Below are 26,921 nucleotides of genomic sequence, written 5' to 3' on the forward strand. Positions count from 1 at the left end.
GGCCTGTATTTTCGACGTAGGCGAGCCCGACGTGCTGCGCGCGCAGCCCGGGGGAGGGGAGGGAGAGTCGCCGCCATTTTGTGCGCGGCGGTGGCGGTCACTCTGTGCTGCTCGGTCCTTGCCGCCCCAGGACAAGCAGAGGCTCCAGCGGGCCGCTGAGGAGGCACCATGCCGGCCGGGCCGGTCCAGGCGCTGCCGCCCGCGCAGCCAGCGCCCCAAGAAGGCAAACAGGTACTGCGCTGTCCGGAGGCGGGTATGGTGGGCCGCGGCCTGGCGCCACAGCCCGCCCGGGTCACCAGCGCGGAGCCGGGCTCCCCGGGGCCAGAGCAGGCCGCTCCCAGCATGCAGAGCGGCGCGGTGCATGCTGGGAGAGGTAGTTGCCTTGGCGCCAGGGGGTCTGATCCGAGTAGGCTGTCAAGCTGAGGAGGGCCTGGCCCGTCAGGACTGGGGTGGGGGACCTGGCCCCTCTCCCTCCGCCAGGGAAACCCCCACGCGCGGCTGCGGGCAGCGCCAGCTCACAGACTGTGAGATCAGAAGGAGTCTGATCTCCTGATCGCAGGCTGCAGCACCTTGCTCCTGTAATAGACCCTTCACCTCTGGCTGAGTTATTGAAGGCCTCAAATTATGGTTTAAAGACTTCAAGTTACAGAGAATTCATCATTTACACTAGTTTAAACCTGCAAGAGCTCTGTGGCCCATGCTGCAGAGGGAGGTGAGAAAACCCTCAGGATCACTGTCAATCTGACCTGGGGGGAAATTCTTCACAACCCCAAATATGGCAATCAGACCAGTGGTCCCTGAGCTTTTGATGGTTGTCCCCACCCTCCCGCAGGAATGGCATAAGGGGGCTGCAGCGGGGGGTGGATCTTGGGCCGAAGCCATAGTCAAAGACCAAGGTAGGAGCAGTGCCACAGCTGGAATGCGGTGGAGGCCGGGTGCAAGTCTGCTCCCATCCTCAACCCTAGCTGCGGGCGGGAAGGGACTGGGTGGCAGTCCCTTCCTTCCCCACATGGGAGCTCGGCTGGCCCTGCCGCACACCCCTCAAATGTTCCCCTGTGGCCCTCCCCCCAGAGAAGCACCCCACTCGTTTTGGACCTCTTAGAGACCCTGAGCATGTGGGCAAGACCCACCAGCCAGACACCTGGAAAAGAATTCTCTTTAGTAATCAGAGCCCTCCCCGTCTAGTGTCTCATTTGCAGCTAATTTACTGTCAGCAGTTGCCGATTGGCTATATGCCACTGTAAGCAGTCTCATCATACCATCAAGTCAGTAAATTTATTAGATCAGACTTGAAGCTATTAAGTATTTTGTTCCAGTGCTCTGCTGGGGGCACTGTGCTGAGGTGTGTTGCAGGGAGTGTTGCAAGCCTCTGTGTGTGGGGGGAGGGGGGATGCTAATTTCTCTGTCAACACAGCACCCCCAGGTCTCTTTGCTCCTGGGGCAGGGCATGAATAAAACTCAAGCCCTGCCTCGCTTGTGGGTATTAAAAGCTCCCAGGCTTTCTTTGCTTGAGCCCTGTGTCCTGGATCACTGCCATTTCTGTCTCAATATCTCAGCTCCCCGAATTCTTTGTGGAGTTTTAGTGCACAACATCTTCCTTATTTCTTATCTTAAACTTTTGTCTAGCTTTGCTGTGCTCTGTTACAAAGCTACTGTCTTCTTCTAGAGAGGCGGTGTGGCCAAGAGTTTACAGCACTGGGATGCAGGAGACTTGGGGTACATCTACAGTATGAAATTAATTAGAATTTATTTGATTCGAATTTTTGGAAGTGATTTTATACATTCGATGTTGTGTGTCTCCACTAAAGCACATGAATTCGGTGGAGTGCGTCCACAGCACCAAGGCTAGCATCAAATGTTGGAACAGTGCACTGTGGGAAGCTATTCCACAGTTCCCGCGGTCCCCGCTGCCCATTGGAATTGTGGATTAAGCTCCCAGTACATGATGGGGCAAAAACATACTTGCGGGTGTTTCTGGATGTGTGCCGTCACTTGCTTCTCCCCTCCGTGAAAGCTACAGCAGACGTCATACTGCCAGCAGACGGTGCAGTACGGTGCACCGCCTGTCTCCTGGTACTATGAATCCACCTCGCGTGTCCTCTCATCTTTCTATCTACTATTTTATCTAACCATTTCCCACCTTTTTTTGGCTACCATGAACCGAGCAGCACAGCTTCCGCCGCAAACTCTGCTCTCCCGCTCTTGCATCGCTAGCTAATTTTTCCATGTTGTCTGTCCTGGGCTCGTGTGTAAGCTACAGAAGGCAACAATTCCTCACCATTTTTTGGCCATTGTGAACTGAGCTGCACAGCTTCCGCCGCTTTTTCCATGTTGTCGGTCCTGGGCTCTTGGGGAAGTTACAGATGGCAACAATTCCCTGCCGTTTTTCAGCGATCGTGACCTGAGCCACACAGCTTCCGCTGCAAACTCTGCTCATGCTCCCACCACAGACTCTGCTCTCCCACTCTTGCAGCTCTAGCAGGCTTCCCTGCAGAAACCTTCTGTGAAAGCTACAGAAGACAACCATTTACCATCTTTTATCGGCCATCTTGAACCAAACAGGCTTCCTACGTTTCGCCCCTTTTTTCAGGATTACCCATGCAGGTGCCATAGTGCGGCAATCATGGAGACCGCTCAGATCTCCGCTGCAGTTTTGACCATTGTAAATACCTCACGCATTATCCAGCAGTTTGTTCAGTACCTGCAAAACTGGGCGAGGAAGTGACGACAGTGCGATTTGCTATACTGATGAGGACATGGACACAGACGTTCCTAGAAGCACAGCATGTGGCAATTGGGAGATCATGGTGGCATTGGGCCAGGTTCATGCCATAGAATGCCGATTCTGGGCCCAAGAAACAAGCACAGACTGGTGGGACTGCATAGTGTTGCAGGTCTGGGATGATTCCCAGTGGCTGTGAAACTTTCATGAAACTTTGTGACTTGCTGTCCCCTGCCCTGAAGCACAAAGACACCAAAATGAGAGCAGCCCTCACAGTTGAGAAGCGAGTGGCCATAGCGCTGTGGAAGCTTGCAACGTCCGACAGCTACCGGTCAGTTGGGAAACAGGTTGGAGTGGGCAAATCTACTGTAGGGGCTGCAATGCTGCCAGTACCTAGGGCAATCATTGACCAGCTGCTATCAAGAGTTGTGACTTTGGGAAACGTGCAGACCATTGTGGATGGCTTTAATGCGCTGGGGTTCCCTAACTGTAGCAGGGCGATAGACGGAACACACATCCCTATCTTGGCCCCGGCACACCAGGGCGGCCAGTACATAAACCGCAAGGGGTACTTTTCCATGGTGCTGCAAGCGCTGGTGGGTCACAAGGAACGTTTCACCAACATCAATGCAGGATGGCCAGGAAAGGTGCATGATGCTTGTATCTTCAGGAACTCTGGTCTTTTTGAACAGCTGCAGGAAGGGACTTACTTCCCAGACCAGAAAATTACTGTTGGGGATGTTGAAACACCTATAGTTATCCTTGGGGACCCAGCCTACCCCTTAATGCCATGGCTCGTGAAGCCGTACACAGGCACCCTGGACAGTAGTAAGGAGCAGTTCAACTATAGACTGAGCAAGTGCAGAATGGTGGTAGAATGTGTTTTTGGATGTTTGAAAGCACGCTGGTGTAGTTTACTGACTCAGTTAGATCTCAGCACAACTAGTATTCCAATTGTAATTGCTGCTTGTTGTGTGCTCCACAATATCTGTGAGAGTGAGAGGGAGACGTTTCTGGCGGGGTGTGAGGTTGATGCATCTCGCCTGGCAGCAAATTTTGCACAGCCAGACAACAGCGTGATTAGAAGAGCTCAGCAGGGCACGCTGTGCATTAGAGAAGCTTTGAAAGCCAGTTTCATGACTGGCCAGGGTACCGTGTGACAGTTGTTTTTTTCTCTTGAAGTTACCTGCCCCTAATATATAAAATAAAATTGTTTAAAAACTGTTCTTTATTATTTGTTGCACAACACACTGAGAGGAATCCGAAGGTAGACCGGGGGCAGGGGTATTGGGGTGTGGGGGTGAAAGAGGAGGGAAGGACAAGTCCAGAAACCAAATCAAAAGTTCGCATATGCCAGCTTTCTGGTGCTTGGGCAATCCTCTGGGGTTGTGTGTGTGGGTCCCCATAGCCTCCCGCCTCGTGTTCTTGGGCGTCTCAGTGAGGAGGCTGTGGAACTTCGGGAGGAGGGAGGGCGGTTATACAGGGGATGCAGTGGCAGTCTGTGGTCTTGCTGCCTTTCCTGCATTAGATCCACCATACTGTGGATCATGTCAGTTTGCTCCTCCATGAGCTTGACCATAATATCCTGCCTGCTCTCATCACGCGTGCCCCTCCTCTCTTCGTATTCCTGTAATGCTTTACGGGACTCTGCAGTTGTTTGCCTCCACGCATTCAGCAGGGCCCTATCAGTGCGGGAGGACTGCATGTTGTCCTGAGTTCTAATGTGGACCATCCTCTGGGACGGAGTAGACAGGGGCCATGTTGAAACATTTGCACCTGCAGGAGGATAAAAAGGGAGGGTAATATTTTAAAAGATACATTTCAGAGACCAAAGGGGACGCTTTGGTATGAGTAAGCCATAACACAGCCGGGCAACAGAATTCAGCTTGCAGGCAGCCTAGGGGCATGTGGGGTTCCACTTCTTCTACATTCATTTCAATGCTTTCAAACTGCTGAGCCCCCTATCCCATAGTAAGCAATGTCTGGTGGGTTTGCCATATAAAAGGAGGGCCTGTGGGCTCTCTGGGATCGCTTCACACAACATCCCCTCCCTCCACCACACCCACCACGTGGCTCCGATGAGGCTCTGAACAGGGATGAGCCCTTTAAACTAAACACGAACAGCCCAGCACAGCTGGGTTTCCCCCCTGCCCCCTACCGCATGGCTCTGATCAGGGTCTCACTCACCAGAATTACCTTCTCCAGGGTCATGGTCCGGGAGCCCGCCTTGGTAGTTGGGAGAGGCTATTGGCTCCAGCTTTAAGACTAGTTCCTGGCTAGGGGGGAAAGCTGATTCCCCACTTGCCGCCCGTGCACTGTTCTCCTCCTCCTCCTCTTCGTCCTCCAATGACTCTTCCTCCTCGCTCTGTGCAACTCCCCCCCTTGCAGTTGTCCACAAATAGTGGTGGAATAGTGGTAGCATCATCCCCCATAATTGCATGCAGTTCACGGTAGAAGCAGAATATATGGGGCTGTGATGCAGAGTGCCCATTCGTTTCCCTGGCTTTTTGGTACGCTTCCATGAGCTCCTTGATTTTCGTACGACACTGCTCTATGTCCCTGGAGTATCCTCTTTCCATCATGGCCATGGAGACTTTAGCGTATGTATTTGCGTTCCTCTTTTTTTTTTGTTTGGAACGTTAGTTCTACCAGAACAGACCTGTCTCCCTGACATGTGATAAGTTCCAGTAGCTCCTGTTCGGACCATGCTGGAGGTCGTCTGCGAATCCGGGACTGCGTGATCTCCTATGATGGTGGACTATGCTGATGGTGAACAACCAAGAAATGAAATTCAGAAGTTCCTGGGGCTTTTCCTGCCCACCTGGCTAGTGCATTGGATTTGAGAGTGTTGTCCAGAGCGGTCACAAGGGAGCATTCTGGGATAGCTCCCGGAGGCCAGTAACATCAAATTGCGTCCACAATACCTTTAACCCGGCTTTGCGATCTCGATTTAAGTGCTACTCCACTTGCCAAGATGGAGTACAGAAATCAGATTAAAGAGTCCTTTAAATCGAAAAAAAGGTTTGGTTGTGTGGACGGATATTTTTTTTTTCCCGAATTAACTCGGCTAATTCTGAAATAACAGGCTAGTGTAGACCAGGCCTTAGATTCCATTCCTGGCTTGCTGGGTGACCTTGAACAAGTCACGTACCCGCCCTATGCCTCAATATCTCTATTTGTAAAAGGGAGGTAATGGTACCAACCTCCTTTGTAAAGTACTTTGAGATCCACTCATGAAAACCACTATATGAGGTAGCTGCTATTGCTACCTTTGAACTGGCTGCATTTCAGCATTGTGTGAAGTGAGTTATCTCAAGGTTTCTCTCAGTGCTTGGCAAACTAAATAGGGAATTGCTTCACCCACCACTAAAATGCAACCTCTGAAGGTGGCTGCAACCCTGTTTGACTCTAGTTCAGGACAGAATGTGAAGAAGAGTCGTTTATCCACTGGAAACTGAAGGAGGAACAGGGAACAGAATGTTAGTATCCAAATTGGAATTTGACAGGAAATCAGGATTTATGAAAAGCTGATAATTGCTTGGGATGTTGACTCTGTACTGGAAGAAGAGGGAGAATGTCACCTACAGAATCTCTTGTCCAAGTACTGATCTGTTCTCTCTTTGCTTAGCTTGTGGCAACTAGATGTGGCTGCACACAGAATAGAGTGGTTTGCAGATCATCTCTTCCGAATATCAAATATCGCAGAGCCTTATGGTTGACTGAAGGGAGAGAGAAATTCATTCTGGTGCTTACAGTTCTGAAAAAAAAAATCTCTGGCTCAAATTACTTAAGCTTAATTCTCATTGTTAAAGGTTTTATTTTTCTAGATTGGTAAAATTCTGTTTGGTGCTTTCTGCTCCTGCACAGTTGACAGTGTGGACTAAGGAGTTTCACTTTGGTCAATTTTGGAAGACAATGATTGGTTGCTCTTAAGAATTTTTCCCCCCTGCCTGCTCATTTGCACTCTGTCTACAGGCAGCTGGTCTCCACAGTCTTAAATTCATCTTGTGCCTAAGCACCCAACAGATACCTGCAACTACTTATGAGGCAGTCAATCAGCTAGACAAGCAAAAAATGCTGCATTTGTGTATGAGCCAGAATTATTTCAGTGAAAGGCTCATGGTGATGCAGTTGCGATGGTCTCTCTCTCTTGCTTTTCTTTGAATCCAAATGAAGAAGTCAGAGTCTTGGAATCCTCTCTTCTTGAAGGCAGAAGGGTCTGTTACATCCTGTTACAGCAAGGCTCAATACCCTATCACTGAGATTACTCACAAAGACTCTAAAAGTAGCAGCAAAAGCAAAATCCAAGTGATTCCCTACAGTGCATCCAGTTGAGATGCAGTAGACCAGGTCATTTTGTTCCTTTTCTAACCTGGAATTTGTGACAAACATGGAAGAAAGTTCTCAAACTTCTTCTCAACTCCTCGAATTTCCCACCTGGAAGCTGCCGTTAGTATAGCAGAAAGGAAGGTTGCCCAGTGAAGAACACACAAAGATGACTTTCAAGGCCACAGGTCTTCAGCCTGTCCTACACAGTGGGATGAGAGAACAACATCTTGAAGATACTGTTGCTTAGAATGGTCTCATGAGCAAGATACGGTCCAGACCATTTTTTCTCATTAATTCATCCTCCATTGGGCTCAGTGTGGTTCCATCCTCTGACACATCCTATCCAGCCCAAGGAGTCATTTTGATGGTGAGAGGACTCAAACAGCCTGGTATTCCCCTGGATGATCCATGATCTTCTCTTGCCATGTGGGTAAAGCAGTATCTTTTTTCTCTACCCCAAGGAGTGCTTCCCATAACCAGAAGACAGCTGAAGGCTTTCAGTAAGGCATTTGACATGGTTCCACATGGGGAACTATTAGTTAAATTGGAAAAGATGGGGATCAATATGAGAATTGAAAGGTGGATAAGGAACTGGTTAAAGGGGAGACTACAACGGTTTGTACTGAAGGATGAACTGTCAAGCTGGAAGGTGGTTACTAGTGGAGTTTCTCAAGGATCAGTTTTGGGACCAATCTTATTTAACCTTTTTATTACTGACCTTGGCACAAAAAGCGGGAACGTGCTAATAAAGTTTGCAGATGACACAAAGCTGGGGGGTATTGCTAACACAGAGAATGACCAGGATATCATACAGGAAGATCTGGATGACCTTGTAAACTGGAGTAATAGTAAAAGGATGAAATTTAACAGTGAAAAGTGCAAGGTCATGCACTTAGGGATTAATAATAAGAATTTTAGATATACATTGGGGACACATCATTGGAAGCAGCGGAGGAGAAGGACCTTGGAGTATTGGTTGATCACAGGATGACTATGAGCCGCCAATGTGATGTGGCCGTTAAAAAAGCTAATACGGTTTTAGGATGCATCAGGCGAGGTATTTCCAGCAAAGATAAGGAGCTGTTAGTACCGTTACATAAGGCACTGGTGAGATCTCATCTGGAATACTGTGTGCAGTTCTGGTCTCCCATGTTTAAGAAGGATGAATTCAAACTGGAACAGGTTCAGAGACGGGCTACTAGGATGATCTGAGGAATGGAAAACCTGCCTTATGAAAGGAGACTCAAAGAGCTTGGCTTGTTTAGCCTAGCCAAAAAAAGGCTGAGGGGGGGATATGCTTGCTCTTTATAAATATATCAGAGGGATTAATATTAGGGAGGGAGAGGAATTATTTAAGCTTAGTACCAATATAGACACAAGAACAAATGGGTATAAACTGGACACTAGGAAGTTTAGACTTGAAATTAGACAAAGGTTTCTAACCATTAGAGGAGTGAAGTTCTGGAACAGCCTTCCAAGGGGAGTAGTGGGGGCAAAAGACATATCTGACTTTAAGACTAAGCTTGATAAGTTTATGGAAGGGATGACATGATGGGATTGCTTAATTTTGGAAATTGATCTTTGATTATGAGCAGATAAGTATGCCCAGTGGTCTGGGGTGGGATGGGATCGGAGTTACTGCAGAGAATTCTTTCCTGAGTGCTGGCTGGTGAGTCTTGCCCACATTCTCAGGGTTTAGCTGATTGCCATATTTGGGGTCGGGAAGGAATTTTCCTCCGGGGCAGATTGGCAGAGGCCCTGGAGGTTTTTCGCCTTCCTCTGCAGTGTGGGGCATGGGTCACTTGCTGGTGGATTCTCTGCAGCTTGAGGTCTTCAAACCACAATTTGAAGACTTCAATAACTTGGACATAGGTTAAGGGTTTGCTATAGAAGTGGATGGGTAGGGTTCTGTGGCCTGCTTTGTGCAGGAGGTCAGACTAGATGATCATATTGGTCCCTTCTGACCCTAAAGTCTGAGTCTATGAAGATTGCATGAAATCCACTAATGATCTTGTCATGCCAATCTAATTAACCTGTGAAATGCTCAGATACTCATGTGGTGGGTGCTGCTATATAACCCTAAAATAAACAGCAAAACTGTTCACCTGGTTCGACATCCCAGGCCAACCAGAACTAACTATGATGAATAGAAGCTGTCCCAGTGTTGCTAAAGAAATAGAAACTACTGGGGGATGCCAGAAGTAAATTCTTTTGCCACTCAAATAAATTAGGACATTAGCAAATTGTTTAGCAGGTTCAAGAAGCCACGGGTGCATGCAGTGCATGCTGCCAGTATGAGATGGGCAGGGAGCTTGAAACACGGATTTCTGCCCTTTCCCTCGTCTCAGGGATCCTTCAGAAGATTAAAAAAGAAAAGACGGAATACTTGTTAAACTCACCACTCCAATGTCACTTTGCAAGACTTGATGTTCCAACTTCCTGCTCCTAACCAGGAGCTTAAAATCATCTGTCTAGTTGCCCCCATTCCTTCTGCCTCAGAATTCTTTCTCTCCCCCACCTTTCCATAGCATTTTGGAGACTAAGTGGCACATCCGTTGTGATGCAGGATTATCAGATTTTGTCCCTGGGATGACTAGTGTCTAGTAGACAGACATCCAGTTTTCTTCACACCCTTTATAGGCTGTGGGCAGCTCTCTCAGTGCTGTTTGGACAAATACATTTCTCTGAACACAAGGCCCCTTTGCTTGAAAGACCTGTAAGATTGAGTCAGAGTTGCATTTTGGGTTGTCGACTTGTGCCTTCTAAGGTCAAATTCTTGTTCTCAGGGCAACAGGAAGGAAAGTAGAAGGGTTTGTAGCAGGATCTTTTTCCTGTATCGTGTTCTATTTAGGCTCTATCCATATGAAACTATTTTCACCCTGCAGTCCCTCTGTAGCCTAGAGTACTAATATTTTTAAGTCTCCGTGTTCCTCCCTTTTGAGTCTGACCACTCTCCCTCTACACTTAGTTTTTCTAAAAAAGCTTTTTATGGCAATTTTTCCTTTGTTCAGGCATATTGGAGAGAGGTCTGTTCACTCCAGTAAATAACTGCTTCCGGTCTTCCACAAGGTTAAAGCAGCTCTCAGGAAGAGTTCCAGGGATGGTGCTCAAGTTAAGGTCTTTCTTTCATCTCAGTCAGGAAATTGACTTACAAACTTTCTTACAGAAGAACTTTTGGCACAGTTTGGTCAAAACTCTTAAGTCTCATTTACATGGAATTCATCAGATTTTAGCTCCTTATTTGGGATCTGAAAGTGTCTCCAAAAAAGTTTAAAAGCTTCCAGATCTTCCCTGGCTAGATGGTCAGAGTCGTGTGTTCTGTATGTGATGTTGGGACTTCTCCCCAGCAGCACTTAAAGCCCACTCTACTGGGCTGTGGGCTGAAAGGGAAAGAAAGGGCTTCAGTGAGGATTGTTTAAGGCTGCCACTTGGTGGCCTTTCATATACGTCTTGAGTCACTGTTCCCTTGATGTGTTATCCTCTGCAGCAGATGCGCAAGGCAGGTTGGTGCTCAGTATTGCTGCTTGGTAAAGAGCAGGGGAACCGCTGGATGCTGTTGTTTAGAGCCTAATGATTCAGGCTGTTGAATGAGTAGGAGAAAAAAGGAAAAATCACTTTATCAGTAACCTGTATTTGTTCAGCAAGGCATTTGACAATCTAGCCTTTGACCCTTTCAGGCAAATAATACCTTGCTGTTCTATAGAGCTTTCCATTGGCAGATATCAATGTGCTTTCAAAGGAGGTAAGTATCATTATCCTATTTTATAAATGGAGAAACTGTGGCACCAGGAGGTGACGTGAGGTGATTTGCCCAAGGTCGCTCAGCAGGTCAATATCAGAGGTGGGAATAGAACCCAATCTCCTAAATCACAGTCCAATGGCTTGGACAACTACATGACGCTGCTGATTGGTCTCTGTCTCCCAAGCTCAAATAGTAAAGGGAAACACCTGTTGATCCAGATTGTTGTGCTTTGTCTCAGAACCTGATTAACAGATGATGAAAATTTCCCTTTCTGTTAAAGCAGCAAAGAATCCTGTGGCACCTTATAGACTTTCTGTTGTCACCATCTTTGATCTTGTTTGCTATAATTTAATATCCTGACATGCTGATTGCAAATTCTACAGTGAAGAGAGATGCTTCCATACCTCATCATTTTATCTCCATGTAACCACTATATGCTGAGTGGCAGGACTATTGTTTTGGTTAAACGAGGTGAGAATATGGTAAGACTGAAGAAAACTTCTCATTTGTTCTTACTGCAGCCAGAAGATGAGCCAAAAGAGGAAGTGACACCAGCCAAACCTGTTGTGGGAATTATTTACCCTCCTCCAGAAGTCAGGAATATTGTAGACAAGACTGCCAGTTTTGTAGCCAGGTAAGTAACACTAGCTTGGCTCTCATTTCATGGGATTTTCAAGCCCTTTTGGGAATGTCACTCACTGCACTAATCCAGAAACGAGCAGGTCTCCAGATTAATTGGCATCAGAATGTGCTGTTTGTTTGGTGGGGCTGGGGAATGTTTTTGTGCTGCCTTGCAAAATCATAATGAAAGTTTACCAGTTGAGCTGCAAAATTTACTTGCTTGTCTTTGCCACAAGGAAGATGGTAGACAAAAGCAAGATTCTACTTCTCTGTCACAAATTACACCCTCAAGGTAAGCTGGTGAGTAAAATTTGCTAAGAGTGCTTTTGCAGTTTGTATAATTGTTTTTATGGTGGATCACTCACTGATCTGAAAGGGAACTTGGTATATTCCAGGATTCTAACAAAAATGAGAGATTAGTGCCCTCTCGAGAGACCAAGTTAACTAGAGGTTCAGTGACAATATTACTTTGAACATATTTTACAATCTGCAAACCAAATTATAGGTTTATAGAATGTCAAGGACAGAAGTACCTGCCTCTTCCTTGTTGGGGTGTGAGGGTAACTCCCTATACATAGCAGTATATGGCTCTGTAAACTGACTCAGTTGGTATGAAATGAGTCTACAAGAGGGGCATGCAAAGTTTATGGGGTCTTAGTTTAACAAGTTTTTAAAAATTGAAATGAGATCTAGGGCTACTTGAATCATTCAGCATTTAGAACAATCTCCTGGTGCAGTACTTCTGGTGTAAACAGAACTTGTGCTAAGCATGATCGTATGTGCTTGGTAGGGTGAATAAATGCCACTAGTGAGAATTGTTGAGGTTGTGATGGTAACAGGGAAGTAACTTTCTTCTGCCTCCTCTTTCCATTCCGCCTGCTACTCAAGAAGTTTGCATATGGTGAAACCATTATGCTAGCCTGTGCTCCGGTAGATAAGCACCGTACTACACTTCCCATTATTGTGGTGCGGTAGAAAGCAAATAGTGCAGGGCTCCAACACAGAAGCACATTGCATGGATACAGATGCAGAGGGAATAACTAGTGTATGATTAGAGATAGTACTGGAGCCCTTCATATATCTCAGTAGAAACTCTCCATTCCCAAACCTTAGACATGAGCTGCCAGTTTTGATTGTTAGCTCACTGGCATAGCAAACTCTCTATTAGCTAAGCAGACTTTCTAGTTTTTTCAGTTGGGTAAATAAATGTTCATGTGCAGATTGATGGTATGTTGGCACTGACTGAAGCCTAGGGAGACAAGGTTTTGGTCTTGCTGATGGTGAACAAATAGTCCAGGAGGAGCTAAATGAATAGATGAAAACTTCAGCTGTAGTGCAAATTCTTGAGCCTTCTGGCATCCACATGTGAAAGCACATAATGTTCCATTGTAGTGGTACAAGGCTGAAGTGTTATCCCCGTTGGCCAAAGTCAGTTACTGAACTATGGTGTCTTAAAAATTAAATATTTAGTGGATCTTGTTGAACAGACTGATGGGATGTATGTGCCTAGTTAGGCTAGGAAAAAGAATTGTGGGTCAGTTGTTGCTATGGAATTTTTGTTGGAACAAGGTAGGATTTAAATATGACTTCAGCTTTAGCTGCTAGCGCACTAAAAGCAACATCACAATACAATCAATTCTTGGATTGGCTGTATGATCATTAATTTTTAACTTTTAAGAACCTTGTTGAAAAGGAATGCTGTGCACAGAGCACTTTAAGGAGGAAAGTTGATGCATTTTAAATGTAGCAGTCTCTTATTGGGCTAATCAGCAGTCCATAAATTTTCTTCTAATCCAATAACCAATTGATGTCTGCCTGTTATAGAGCCAAATTGACTCATACAGGCAATTAAAGATGTAAGTGATTTTAACTGTCTTAAGAAATTGGTCATGAAGTGCTGAAACAAAAAACTCAAAGTTCCTTTGTGTAAAAATGAATTGTGTAGGTCAGCAATTGGCTGATGGATTGGGCATGATTTATTTAGATTTCTGGAGAAGTGATATTTGGTAGTGTGGGGAGGGAGACCATGGTTGTCCTCAGAGGAGAGGAGGGAAGTTGGTGCACCAACATTACTTTTAGTAGTTGTGAAGAAAATTAATTTTTTTTTTACTTCAGTGTTCATGCTGACTCTTCTTAACTCACTTTTTTTTCTCCCCAGAAATGGCCCAGAGTTTGAAGCTCGAATCCGTCAGAATGAAATAAATAACCCCAAATTCAATTTCTTGAATCCCAATGATCCCTACCATGCATACTACCGGCACAAAGTCAGTGAGTTCAAAGAGGGCAAGGCACAGGAGCCCTCGGCTGCCATCCCCAAGGTCATGCAACAGCAGCAAAGTGCTCAGCAACAGCTTCCCCAGAAGGTAAATGGTTAGTGTCTATTGTTAGCCAGGAGTTGGCTCATAGGGCGTCAATTCTGATCTTGGTCTTTCAACCTCCTTGCTCAAAAAAGCTGTGGGTTTGATCTGTGTGTTCACGTTTTCACAATGGAAATCAACACTGAGAGACTTTGAATTCTATAAGTGCCCAGGCCTCTTCCTTTTGATGCACGTAGGTATGCCCCTCGGTGCCCAGGGTTCATATGCCCTGAAACTTGACAAAGCTGAGAAACCTGCTTGTATCTCAAAGAGAGGTAATTTTGCTGCAGTTACTGATCACAATTGAATGCCATTTTGACTAGGAATGTTCCTGAACAGATATTCATGTGATCGCTAGTCTTGTATATATCTAGAATATCCTGTCAGAAGTAAATTGCTTGACAGCACCCTGCAATCAGTGCACGATTTTGCTGGGCTTGTTGTATGCATTGTTAATTCCAAGGAGTTTATTTCAAGCCTGTTTTCTCCAGTTATGTTGGCATCTCAGCAACATTTTGTACTCCATGCTTTGAGATGATCTCACATAGTCGGGACCTAGGTTAGGTATGTATTAGCTAGCAAGAGGCCACTCGCTGAACCTACCTGTTTCATGTACTCTGTACAGTCAATGATCAGATGTTTTGTGGTTATGTCTGTTAGGAGATTATAGCTACATTCCATATCTGCTTCCAGCTATGTTTTGTGTCTAAGTAAACTTTTTGTCATCTTTTTGCAGTGGGCCTATTTAAATGACTCACTCGTGAACTATATTATGTTAATACCTTTCCCTTCCTTGCAGTTATGGCACCAGAAATGTTTGTCATTTTTTCTCTCCAGTTAATGAAAGCCACTGGCCTTCCCAAACAGTTACTTAAGAGGAGTGAGTAATGGCTTTCATGGGTGCAATTAGTGAGGTGTCCAAATTCCCCTCTGTAGGTACAGGCTCAGGTGATCCAGGAGACAGTTGTTCCAAAGGAGCCACCTCCAGAGTTTGAGTTCATCGCAGATCCTCCCTCAATCTCAGCCTTCGACTTGGACGTGGTGAAGCTGACTGCGCAGTTCGTAGCTCGGAATGGCCGGCAGTTCCTGACGCAGCTGATGCAGAAAGAACAGAGGAATTACCAGTTTGACTTCCTGCGCCCACAGCATAGCCTTTTTAACTACTTCACCAAACTGGTTGAGCAGTACACCAAGGTACCCTCTGGGCTTCTCTCTCTTCTTCTGAAAGCATTATTTCAGCATTATGAATAGCCAGTCTAGAAAGAGAGAAGAACTTCTAGCTGTCCTCTTTTAAATGCCTGTTTTTGTGTACAGGGAGAGAACGTTTTGCTCATTGTCAGAAAACGTGTATGGTGCCTAACACTACGAGACCCCCAAACTTGATTTGGATGTTCTGAGCGCTACTGTAATGCAGATAAAAGTTGTTCCTTTATAGCAAGAGAAGCAGGTGACATGGCAGTGTGAGAGAATACTATATCTGAGTAGTGATGATAGCTGAAAATAGGGTAACAGGAGAAATGGAGCTTAGCTTCTGGGGATCCAGTCATAAGATTCATTTTTGTCTGGTGTAGAAACAAGATAATTAGGACAGCTTCCTTAATTATGAACCAATTTGTATGATAGTCATCAGTGATTTCCTGAAAATGTGTTTCAGATCTTGATCCCGCCTAAAGGCTTACTTATCAAACTCAAGAAGGAGGCTGAAAACCCTAGAGAAGTCCTGGATCAGGTAACTTGTGACTAATTTCCATAAAACTACAGAAGCATTCAGGGCTTTGGAACAGAGCAGCTCCGGAGCAGTGGAGCTGCAGGTTTTTGCCTGGAGCACAGCTCCAAAGCCCTGGAAGCATTTCAGTCTTGTCTTGTTCTGAATTATTTCTGGTTTTGAGCTCAGCATCTTTCTAATTATTGACATCACGTGTAAGCACAACGAGAACAAAGTGTGGGAACTGGGCATTTCAAACTGTTTTCCAACCATGGGAAAATAAGCCGGTCTGATCAACCACTTGTGTAGCAGGCTTTATATCTTGGTCCTGGGGGAATTCTGTGCCAAAAAAATTAAAATTCTGTGCACAATATTTTAAAATTCTACAAATTTTCATTTGTAAAAATAACACTATATATAATTACATTAGTTTCAATTATTTTGATAATTTTATTTCAAAATACCTGTCAGCAAGTATGTCTGTAACAATACAGACACATACACAAATTCCCCCAGGAGTAAAGAGTTAAACAAACCCCTATGACAACCCAGTTCCTCTTTCTCTGCCGCCACCCTCCTGGAGCTCAGCCAAGGGGCCAGACATTCTCCTCCCCCTACCCATCCCCACCCCAAGCCCGGCCAAGGGGCGCCCTGGCCCAGACACTTGCCCTCTATCCCCCACCCACCGGCCCAGATACTCTCAACCTCTATTCCCCCCCGGAGTCCAGCTGTGGGCCCCCTGCTGGCCCAGATACTCACACCCCCCTACCCTGCTAGAGCCTAGGGATCCAGAGGGAGAAACAGCCTGGTGCTGGGTCCTGGCAGCATGCAGGAAACTCAATGCAAGTCCATCTCCTTCCTTCAGAGTGTGCTGGGAATTTCCACTTCTGGGAATCCTCCAGTTCCTTCCCCATTCCCCCAGCCTTGTCTTTCATTTGCAAGCTGGTCTCAGCCAGGTCCAGCTACCCCCACTGGCGGCCAACATCTCTGCAGCCCATTTCTGTGGGGGTGGGGGAGAGAAATTCTGCACGCACAACATGAATTTCTGCAAAATTGTGCAGTGGTGCAGAATTCACCCAGGAGTAATATCTTCATGAAGCTTTACTGCAAAAAGCATTTTCCCATCCCAAAGAGCTTACAATCTAAGATCTCAGTTGCTACTCTATAGGCAAGTCTGTTAGTAGGTTTCTTAATATACAGTACCTCAGAACTTTCAAAATTAAGGTTTTCCTCTAGCAGACTATATTTGCAGTTTGGAACATGACTGCATGTTTGTGAGAAGTATATCAAACAGTTCCAGTTAATCTGTCAGGATTTGAGATCTGTCTTTTGGAATTCTCACTATTATTAATCTAAAAAGTCTGACAGCCGCACAGTGCCAGACCTGCAGCCCATACTCAAGCAAACCACTCCTTGAAGGCAGTGGGAATTTTGCCTGGTTGCTGCAGGATCAAACTCAATTCCTAAATTTTGAATTAACTGACTTTCAAGGGGTGCCCCCGTGGCTGCCCTGGAGGCACTGACTATGTTGAGTCTTACATATTTTGGAGATTAGAGGTGAGCACCTGTGGGGATTGTGACTTGTTTTATGGTTCCTAATGGGTTCTCCTTTGTATACTGAGATATGCTTCCCACTTCTGTGACTCAGTGCTTTATGCCTCCTTGTGCAGGTGTGCTACAGGGTGGAGTGGGCCAAGTTCCAGGAACGAGAGAGGAAGAAGGAAGAGGAGGAGAAGGAGAAGGAACGTGTTGCTTATGCCCAGATTGATTGGCATGACTTTGTAGTTGTGGAAACAGTGGACTTCCAGCCCAATGAGCAAGGTAGGAAAACTAAGTGACATAACCGCTCTGTGACTCAGGTTCTGTGTTTAGTGGGAATGATATGTGCCCCTTGAGAGCTGCTGGAAAATGCTGTAAGTAAAAAATATTAGATGGGTGCAAGGTAGAAGCATATAATGTCCCTTTTAAAATATGAACTGATAAACTTTATATCTGCTGAGTTCAGGTCCTGTTTCTTCTGCAGTTAGTGATATCAGTGATGCTTAATTGGTACTGCTTTCTTTGTGACTAGCAGCTTACGGTGTTATCAACTGTTCCACTGAAAACCAAGACCCTCGAACTCTGTTGCTGCATTAGCACCCCATTGTAGTGGTAGCTGCTTCCCTTCCTTTGCTGCCTTCAGTTTGTGTCATCACATATCTTCATGTGGGCGTTCAGACCAGTCTTATCCCTAGCCTTTCCCTTCTATATGCCTTTGCTCCCATGAGCCCATCAGTACAAAAGTCTGATTTTCCCCTCCCCCCCACCTCCCGATTTTCCCCTCCCCCCACCTCCCAAGTTAGTTTCGTGAAAGGGGACTGGTGCCTGTGTCTGCATCTTGAGCAATTAATAGTGCTAAAGAAGCCCTCATGTTTGCTTTTTTCTTTGTTGCAGGGAACTTCCCTCCTCCCACCACTCCTGAGGAGCTGGGGGCTCGCATTCTGATCCAGGAGCGCTATGAGAAGTTTGGTGAAAGTGAGGAAGTGGAGATGGAGGTGGAGTCAGATGAAGAAGATGAAAAGCAAGAGAAAACAGAGGAGACCCCGTCTCAACTAGACCAAGACACACAAGTGCAGGATATGGATGAGGTAAGTAGCTGGTGTGATAAAGGATACTTTCATTGATAGTACTTTAATGTGGCTTATGGGGTGCTGCAAGCTCTCACTTCATAGCATCCCTGTGCTTCTTGGTGTTCAATGACTGTTATCCTTGTGCATAAGGAAAGTTGCTATAGAGAAAACCTAAAAGATTGTCCTATTAAATAGATCACTTTTCATTGCACAGTTGATGCATTCAGAAGCCCCTGAGATGTTAGTTGTTGTCAAATTACTAACTTAGCTGCCTTACGGGAGAAGAGATGAGAAAGGGCTATGGTTAGGGCCCTACCAAATTCACAGTCATGAAAAATGCATCAGGGACTGTGAAATTGCTGCCCCTGTCCTCCCTGCCTTGAAATCTGGTTGTTTGTATGCTTTTACCTTATGCTATATAGACTTCATGGGGGAGACCAGCATTTCTCAAATTGTAGGTCCTGTCTCAAAAGGGAGCTGCAGAGGGGATCACAAGATTGTTTTAGAGATGTCTCAGTATTGCCACTCTTACTTCTGCACTGCTATCAGAGCTGGGCACCCATCTCTGAAGGCAGTGTCCCACCAGCAGCAGTGCAGAAGTAAGGTTGGCAATACCGTACCATGCTATCTTACTTCTGCGCCGCTGCTGGTGGTGAGTCTGCCTTCACAGCTAGGATCCTAGCCAGCAGCCGCCGCTGCCCAGCTCTGAAGGCAGTGCTGCCACCAGCGGCTGCTTAGAAGTAAGGTTAGCAGTACTGCAACCCCTTCTACAATAACCTTGTGACCCACCCACCCCACAACTCCTTTTTGTGTCAGGACTCATACAATTACAACACTGTGAAATTTCAGATTTAAATAGCTGAAATCATGAAATTTATGATTTTTTTAAAAAATCTTATGACTGTGAAATTGACTAAAATGGATTGTGAATTTGGTAGGGCCCTAGCTATGGTAAACCATAGCCCCCTGATGCTAGAACTAAAAATTAGAGATGCAGTTATTTAGAGAGAAATGGGCTACCTGGTTCCCTCTTTCAGCAATAATTAGACCAGGGATCAGCAACCTTTCAGAAGTGGTGTGCCAAGTCTTCATTTATTCACTTTAATTTAAGGTTTCATGTGCCAATAATGCATTTTAAACCTTTTTTAGAAGGTCTCTTTCTATACATCTATAATATATAATTAAACTGTTGTTGTATGTAAAGTAAATAAGGTTTCAGAATGTTTAAGAAGCCTCATTTAAAATTAAAGTAAAATGCAGAGCCCACCGGACTGGTGGCCAGGACCTGGGCAGCGTGAGTGCCACTGAAAATCAGCTTGCATGCCGTCTTTGGCATCCATGCCATAGGTTGCCTACCCCTGAATTAGACTGTCCACTTTCCTTAAATTATAGCAACACTAGTGCTGGCACCCTTGCTGCTATTTTAAAAATCTCTGTAGATACATAGTGCAAGCTGCTTGATTGCAGTGTATTGATCTCTGACACTTCCTTTTTTCTGAATGAGGTGGGGTCCCATGACACAACCTGCTAATAAAGATATTTTAAGGGGCTTGAGATTTCCCATGGAGAAACTGTCAACAAGTGAAAAATGAGAGAGCCTGTTTCACTTCTGTAATGTGTACTCTAGAGCCAAGATTGTTTCAGTTGTGGAGTGACTGCATAAGCCCTGTTCACTTGATGCATAGATTTTTGCCCTATATGACTTTCAGTGCGGTTGCTGCATATTCTATGTTCGAAGATATTTGATCTGCTGTTAATAACTTGTAAGCATTGTTTTAATTTAAGGGCTCAGATGACGAAGATGAGAGTCAGAAAGTTCCACCTCCTCCAGAGACCCCAATGCCACCACCTCTTCCTCCAACTCCAGATCAGGTCATTGTGCGGAAAGACTATGATCCCAAAGGTAAACTGGAGTTTGGTGACAATGAGCAATTTAATTTCTTACTGAATAGTCACCCAAGACCTTGCCTGACTTGACTGCACATCTCAGAAGCATTTTTAACAATGTGGTTTTGTTCTTTCAGCCTCCAAGCCATTACCACCAGCACCAGCACCAGACGAATATCTTGTGTCTCCCATCACTGGAGAGAAGATTCCTGCCAGTAAAATGCAAGAACACATGCGAATTGGCCTTCTGGATCCCCGCTGGCTGGAGCAGCGGGATCGGTCTATCCGTGAGAAACAGAGTGATGACGAGGTCTATGCCCCAGGTTAGTCTGATGCCTCTCACAAGGCTCCAAGAGATACTCATTTAAAAACCCAGTGTATAGTTTAAATCTAATTTAATCATGTCAAACTGATCTGTATCAGTTGGAACTTTGACATATCTTGAAATGCTGATTTGTGTACTATGCTCGTTTAGTATACATATTCTGGTAGCCATCAAGAACACTGAAGCTTTCCTGTAAACATTGTTCTGCACCCACCATATTAACTGGATTTCATTCTTCAGTAACAGTGGTATTGGACCCATTGGTACCAAAAATATTCTGTGAAACAAGGGATTAGAGCAGTGGTTCTCAACCTGCGGCTGTGGGCCTCTTGCAGCCCATCAGCACACAAATGCGGCCCACGTGACATTCTCGGGGCCATACAGGTAGTATATATATTGTGTGGATGCAGCCCACATAGCACACATGCAGCTGCATATGAGATCCACAGTGGTAAATTGTTGAGAACCACTGGATTAGAGAATTAAGCAGGACTGAGTCATCTTGTTCTGTTTTGTCATATGAGAGAAAATGTCTATCTTTTTTTCCCCTATCTCTGCCTGTCTGCAGGTTTAGATATTGAGAGCAGCTTGAAACAGCTGGCTGAGCGTCGTACCGATATCTTTGGTGTGGAAGAGACTGCTATCGGTAAAAAGATTGGAGAAGAGGAGATCCAGAAACCAGAGGAAAAGGTGCGGTGTAAACCCTGCTGTAACCTCGCCGCCCGCTGTCCTTAACCTGTAGGAATGGGAGTCTCCAGGGACTTGTTGCTGTGAAACAGCAGCCCTCACTTATCTGCTAATCTGATCAGAGTTTTGACAGTCTGATATGTTCTTCTGATTGTCTTTTTCCAGGTGACCTGGGATGGCCACTCTGGCAGCATGGCCCGCACACAGCAGGCTGCTCAGGCCAATATCACCCTGCAAGAGCAAATTGAGGCTATCCATAAGGCCAAGGGGCTGGTGCCAGAAGATGACAGCAAGGAGAAGATTGGTCCCAGCAAGCCCAATGAGATGCCCCAGCCTCCACCTCCCTCTGCAGCATCAAATCCCCCATCTAATGCTCCCCCAATTGCATCTGTGCCACGCCCTCCATCGGTAAGCATTTTTACTGACAAAGACAAACAGCTGCTTTGATGCTGAACTGGAAGTAGGTTTTACTGCTGCTGAAATGGGTCATGGTAGAGTGCTGCTTGGAAACGGGATTAGCATATTAAGAGATCACTTTGCCAAATTAGCTCTAAATGATAAAATTGATCCTAGAAGTAAGTTTAACATATATTAGAAATGGAAAATACCTTATGAAGGAGTTTTCCAGCAGCTGAGGTATTGTAAAGAGATGTCTAACTGGAGAGGAGAGAAATTCAGACAGTGACAAATCAGAGAGGAAGGAAATGTGGGCTGGGGAGGCGCTCAGAGGGACAGGAAGGTGAACTAGATAAAAGGCTGAAAGCCAAGGTGGGAAGTGAAAGTTGCAATCATAGGCAGAGGCGTAGGCACAAGAAATGGTAATAACAGTGTGCAGCTCACCAGTCAGTGTGCAGCTCACTCAGTCAGCCCCACTGAAGTTGTCCTAAATTTTGAGGTCGGCAGCACTCTGCTTATGTGGCTCTGTTCAAAGAGCTTCTGTCTCTGAGACTACTTTGTGTTTGTGTGTGTGTGTTTGTTTGTTTTAATGGCTGTGCAATGTGGCTCCTGAGGGTGGGGGAAAGTAACTACTGGCTTTTGCTACTACTGAGGCTTTTACACCCAATCCCAGACTTCCTGGGAATTTGGAAGAATGGCAGTAGCAACTAGAAGTACACATACCCCCAACCACCTATGCTTATATTCCTAAATATGACCAGCCAAGATTCAGAATGTGACCCTCTTCAGCTGTTGATCAGCCCTTGTGAACAATATAAGAGACTGAATCCCAGAGTGCCTGCAGCTGCACTTGGTAATAAAATGTCTTCTTTCTAGATGCCGCCTCCTGTTCGCACCACTGTTGTTTCTGCAGTTCCTGTCATGCCTCGTCCCCCTATGACTTCTGTGGTCCGTATACCCCCAGGCTCTGTCATCGCAGCCCCCATGCCACCAATAATACATGCCCCACGCATCAATGTTGTCCCGATGCCGCCATCTGGTCCCCCCATGATGGCCCCTCGCCCGCCTCCCATGATAGTACCAACAGGTCAGTGAGTTGAATAATTTTTCAGCATAATTGCTCCTGGAAGATGCTTTATGAATATCCCTGCTCTCCCTCTCTGATGGGCCATCCCAGTGAAAATTAAAGCTCTTTGGCACTTTCTGAATGAGTCAGATAGACCCAAGTGTCCTGGCCTGCATTTCTTGTCATTAAAATCAGTTCTAACTTCCAGTCCTGTGGGTGAGCTATTGCTGAGTGAATAATGGCTGTTGTAACTGCCTCTTACTGCAAGCAAGGTGGGGGAGGTCATATCTTATATTGGACCAACTTCTGTTGGTGAGAGAGACGAGCTGTAAAGCTTACACAGAACTCTTCTTTAGGTCAGACCGAAAAAAGAGCACTGTATAAACTCGTCTCTCTCACCAACTGAAGTTGGTCCAATACAAGATATTCTCTTATGCACCTTCTCTCTCTCTCTCTCATATCCTTGGACTGACACAGCTACAACACTCTAATTACTGCAGTACATACCAGAGTACCTTTCAAACAACTGTACATTGAGATCTGTCCTCCTGTTGATGTGTGTGACCACATGAGCCAGAAAAATTTTGTGTGCTGTTTATTGGCTGCCCCTGTCTCTTTCCCCACATGGGAAGGCCTTTAGTAGCTTCAAGCCAGCCTACTGCAGAAATGTATTAAGGGAACTGTTGTTGAATGTCATGTGTAGGTGTATATGTAGCTGTTTTGCCCCTCCTATTTCAGCATTTGTCCCAGCCCCTCCTGTGGCTCCAGTCCCTGCCCCAGCACCAATGCCTCCTCACCCCCCACCACCCATGGAGGATGAACCTGTGTCTAAGAAACCAAAAAGTGAGGACAGCCTGATGCCAGAGGAGGAGTTCCTGCGCAGAAACAAGGTATATAATTTGAGTAGCATCACAGTCCAACAGTGTTGTGCAGTGCTAGGAACTCTGACCACACTGAAGTATTCGGTCTCTCCCCAAAAGAGGCCATCTCCTCTAAAATGGTACCTGAATCAATGGACGGACATATAGGAGGGCAGCTGGCCAGGCACAAGTGCCCCATGAGAAATTGACTCTGCATCTCTGAAGTAGCTCCTTCCTGTCACTCTCCCTAGAGCAATTGAGTTAATTTAAATTTACCTGGAAAGTTGTATGACTGTATTCAAAAACTTAGGACTTCCTCTCCTAGAGAGAAGGGCAGCATGGGGAAGTCAGTCTTAAGGAAAGGCTAAGTATGCAGAGTAGCTTTTAGTAGTTCTCCAGTTAACACACACGGTAAAGACCTGTTAAAGTGTGTCCATTTCCCTACAAGGAAGTGTCCCCAGATCAAGGGTGACTTGGATATTAAACTGAGTTAGAATTCCTTCCCCATGTCTGTCGCTCACTGCATCTTCTCTGAAACTGAGTTGTAAATTCTTCAGGGTAGTGAATATTATTGTCCTGTACTTGTACAGCATAATAGGGGCCCTTTGCGATAAATGCTGTATGCATGCATACAGTACAGTTAATGCTGATTGCAGAAGGTAGTGTTCCCCATGTCACTAGAGTCAAACCACCAAATGAACAGCCAGAAGTTAATAAGAAATAATTGGGAGAGGGGTGGGAGCCAGAACTCTTAACTAACTTTTGACAAAATGACTTGCCAAGTAAGAGTAATGAAGCAAATAAAACACATTCATGTTGACTCCCTAGTAACAGGGAATTGAAAGGTGCAAGTTGGCGGCACCCAAAGGAACAGCAAAGTGGTTGCTTCTTGTCACCACATCTGTCTGTATGCATTGAGGACCATCTGTGTGTGTAACTACATTTGATTTTTTTCCTAGGGTCCAGTCACAGTTAAAGTTCAGGTTCCCAACATGCAGGACAAGACTGAATGGAAACTGAATGGCCAGGTGCTGGTGTTCACCCTTCCACTCTCCGATCAGGTATGTGACTTGTTAACCTGGCTTTAACTCCTGCTATTCCATTGCTGTGTGATTGCTGGCAGAACAGCATCTAAACTGCCTGGCTGAGACTGTAAACTCTGGACTCTCCTCACATTGCAACTGTGTATAGTTGCGGGGGATGGGAGTGGGTGGAGCTGGCTACTTGTGCCCTGGACGCTGGAGGGACTGAGCTCTCTCGTGCTTGTTTTTAGGTCTCTGTAATAAAGGTTAAGATCCACGAGGCCACAGGGATGCCAGCAGGGAAACAGAAGCTGCAGTATGAGGTGAGTATGTGACAGTGTTAACCCTTCAGATGCTGCCTTGCCACTTACCTTGTCACTCTTCCGTACAGAAAAAATTGTTTAAAAAAATTGCAAGGCCCTGAGAGCTGCCTCACTCTGCCTCTTGTGTGCATGCAGTACAGGGCAGTCTTTAATTACATCACACCCACTTTGTGCAGAGGCCCTTCCCCATTCAGTGCACAGGCTGGATGGCAGACAGTGAATGAGAGTGATTCTGTGGATTCACTCTTATCTTGTCACCACTGCAGTATAAATCTGTTGAAGCCAATGGGCTTTCTGTAAATTTACACTGGTATAACTCATCTGATTTGAGCCCTCCGTGTGTGTTGGGGTTGAACACTGTACCACTGAAGTAGCTTCTTCAGAGCCCTGCTGCTTTGAGTGTATTCTTGTGTGCACTGAATGAGACTGTGTCCCTTTGCTTTCTAATCTTTACTCCAAAGACCGTATACATGTTGATTTACAGGGTTTGCCCATGAAATTCCACAACTCCTGCACATGTATGTGCAGAACATCAAAATATTCAGACACTTTAAAAAAAACAACAACAACACTGCTACTACAAAGTGTAATCATGCATGCAGTAGGATTTTAAAGCCATCGTAACCCAGCCAACTCTAGAGAGACTTTTACTAGAACACGAAAAGGAACATATCCCTGCCAAATTTCAGCCTTTCCTGCCAAGGTTGTAGAGCTATTTAAAAAAGAGGGGGAAATAAAACAAAAACTACTTTCTTTTATAATGGCAGATATGTATTCTCTCTCACACACAATATCTAGCTTCCAGTAATATTTCTGCTCTAACCTTTCAAAAAAAAGGGAAAAACCTACGTCTGTTGAACTTTGGGGAAAAACCTACGTCTGTTAAACTTCCCCCCTGAAAAAGAGTAAACACTTGTCTCTGCACTCTGGCTGCAATGTGGAAATCCTGTGACAGCACTGAAGCCCAACTCTTATTACCCAGCTCCTCCACATCATCTTTCTCTCTGGGAGATCTCTCCTCTGTACACCAAACCACCCTGGGTCTCTCCTAGTTTGGTAGTAAACTTCCTGATTGCCCAGATTGTCGAATCTTTCTGGAGGGAGCACTGAGTCCTCCTGTTGTTTCTTGCAGGGCATTTTCATCAAGGACTCCAATTCTCTGGCTTACTACAACATGATAAGTGGTTCTGTGATTCACTTGGCACTCAAAGAAAGAGGAGGCAGGAAGAAGTAGGAGTCAGGGTGCCTACAACTGTTGGATGCTCTGCCGTGTGTGAACCCAACAACTAGAATCCTGCAGCTTCTGGAGACACTGTGACAAGCTGAAACATCAACCTGTGATACTGACTAATCCCCACTTCGGAGCTATTGACTGTGTTTTGGTCCTTAGTCCGAAAATCAGACAGTTACAGGGCAGGAGAGAATGCATATTGCTCAGACAAAGCCATTTAAACGTTGTGACCTTGCGTGTAATTTCACAGCTCTTGTGATACTTTGCTAGATTGCTGTTCTTAATTATCACTATTTTCATTTCATTCCCTACAGCAGCAGTGGCAGCATTTCAAGTGAGATCTTGTCCTGATTGGACTTTTAAAATCGATCTTCGTTTTGCATCCGGGTTTGTTATGACACAGGGAATATCACCTGTCTGACTAAAATGTTAGCCTTTTCACTAATCGAGAACTACTTTATTTAGTATAATAAAATCCTTGCTCCTTCTCTGTGAAATGTACATGTAAGAATCTCCTGCAGTGATTGTCTTTGGATTTTATCCTTCTTTGGAATAACTGTACTTTGCTGCTGGTATTGATAAAGAGGCCCTGAGATTATTTCTGATCATCCTGTACAGTATGTGACTTGTTTTAATAAAATTCTAATCTCAGTGGGGAAACTCAGTAGTGACTCTTCATTTCTTAGTTGTGGATGTTCTGTATATTGAGACCTACCCAACTCCTGCACATAGCCCAAAAGTCTTCTGAGCCAATTATATGCAAGCATTTACGGTCTTTTCAGCATAGAGCTTATTTGAGCCCACTGTGTACTTCCAGGAGAGCATATCTGTCTGTGTCATTAGATCCTTCAGTCAGTTGTTGTCTGAGATCTTCATTGTTCGATAGTAAATTCTGAGCTTTGTAAAATCATCCCTATCTATTGCTCAGACATCTTAAAAAAACAAAACTAGCCATGTCCTGTAAGTCTTATTTTTATATGAAAGAAAACAGCTCTTCATTTCTTAGAGGTGGCAGCATGAGGAAAGAGACTTGTCTTTT

General features: G+C 45.4%; 1 protein-coding gene across 1 annotated transcript; it reads left to right on the plus strand.

The window, feature by feature from the left end:
• The first annotated feature begins 136 nt into the window (after nt 1-136).
• Nucleotides 137-26,542, plus strand: SF3A1 (splicing factor 3a subunit 1). The gene is made up of 16 exons (XM_050923740.1): nt 137-231; nt 11,315-11,427; nt 13,573-13,777; nt 14,708-14,965; nt 15,426-15,500; nt 17,147-17,297; nt 17,910-18,103; nt 19,871-19,988; nt 20,110-20,295; nt 20,866-20,987; nt 21,150-21,392; nt 22,257-22,467; nt 23,185-23,336; nt 24,266-24,367; nt 24,580-24,651; nt 25,784-26,542. The coding sequence occupies exons 1-16, from the start codon at nt 169-171 to the stop codon at nt 25,883-25,885; spliced, it is 2,367 nt and encodes a 788-aa protein (XP_050779697.1). The 5' UTR covers nt 137-168; the 3' UTR covers nt 25,886-26,542.
• Nucleotides 26,543-26,921: the final 379 nt, after the last annotated feature.

This window comes from Gopherus flavomarginatus, chromosome 15, assembly GCF_025201925.1.
Source record: "Gopherus flavomarginatus isolate rGopFla2 chromosome 15, rGopFla2.mat.asm, whole genome shotgun sequence".
Classification (NCBI taxonomy): domain Eukaryota; kingdom Metazoa; phylum Chordata; order Testudines; family Testudinidae; genus Gopherus; species Gopherus flavomarginatus.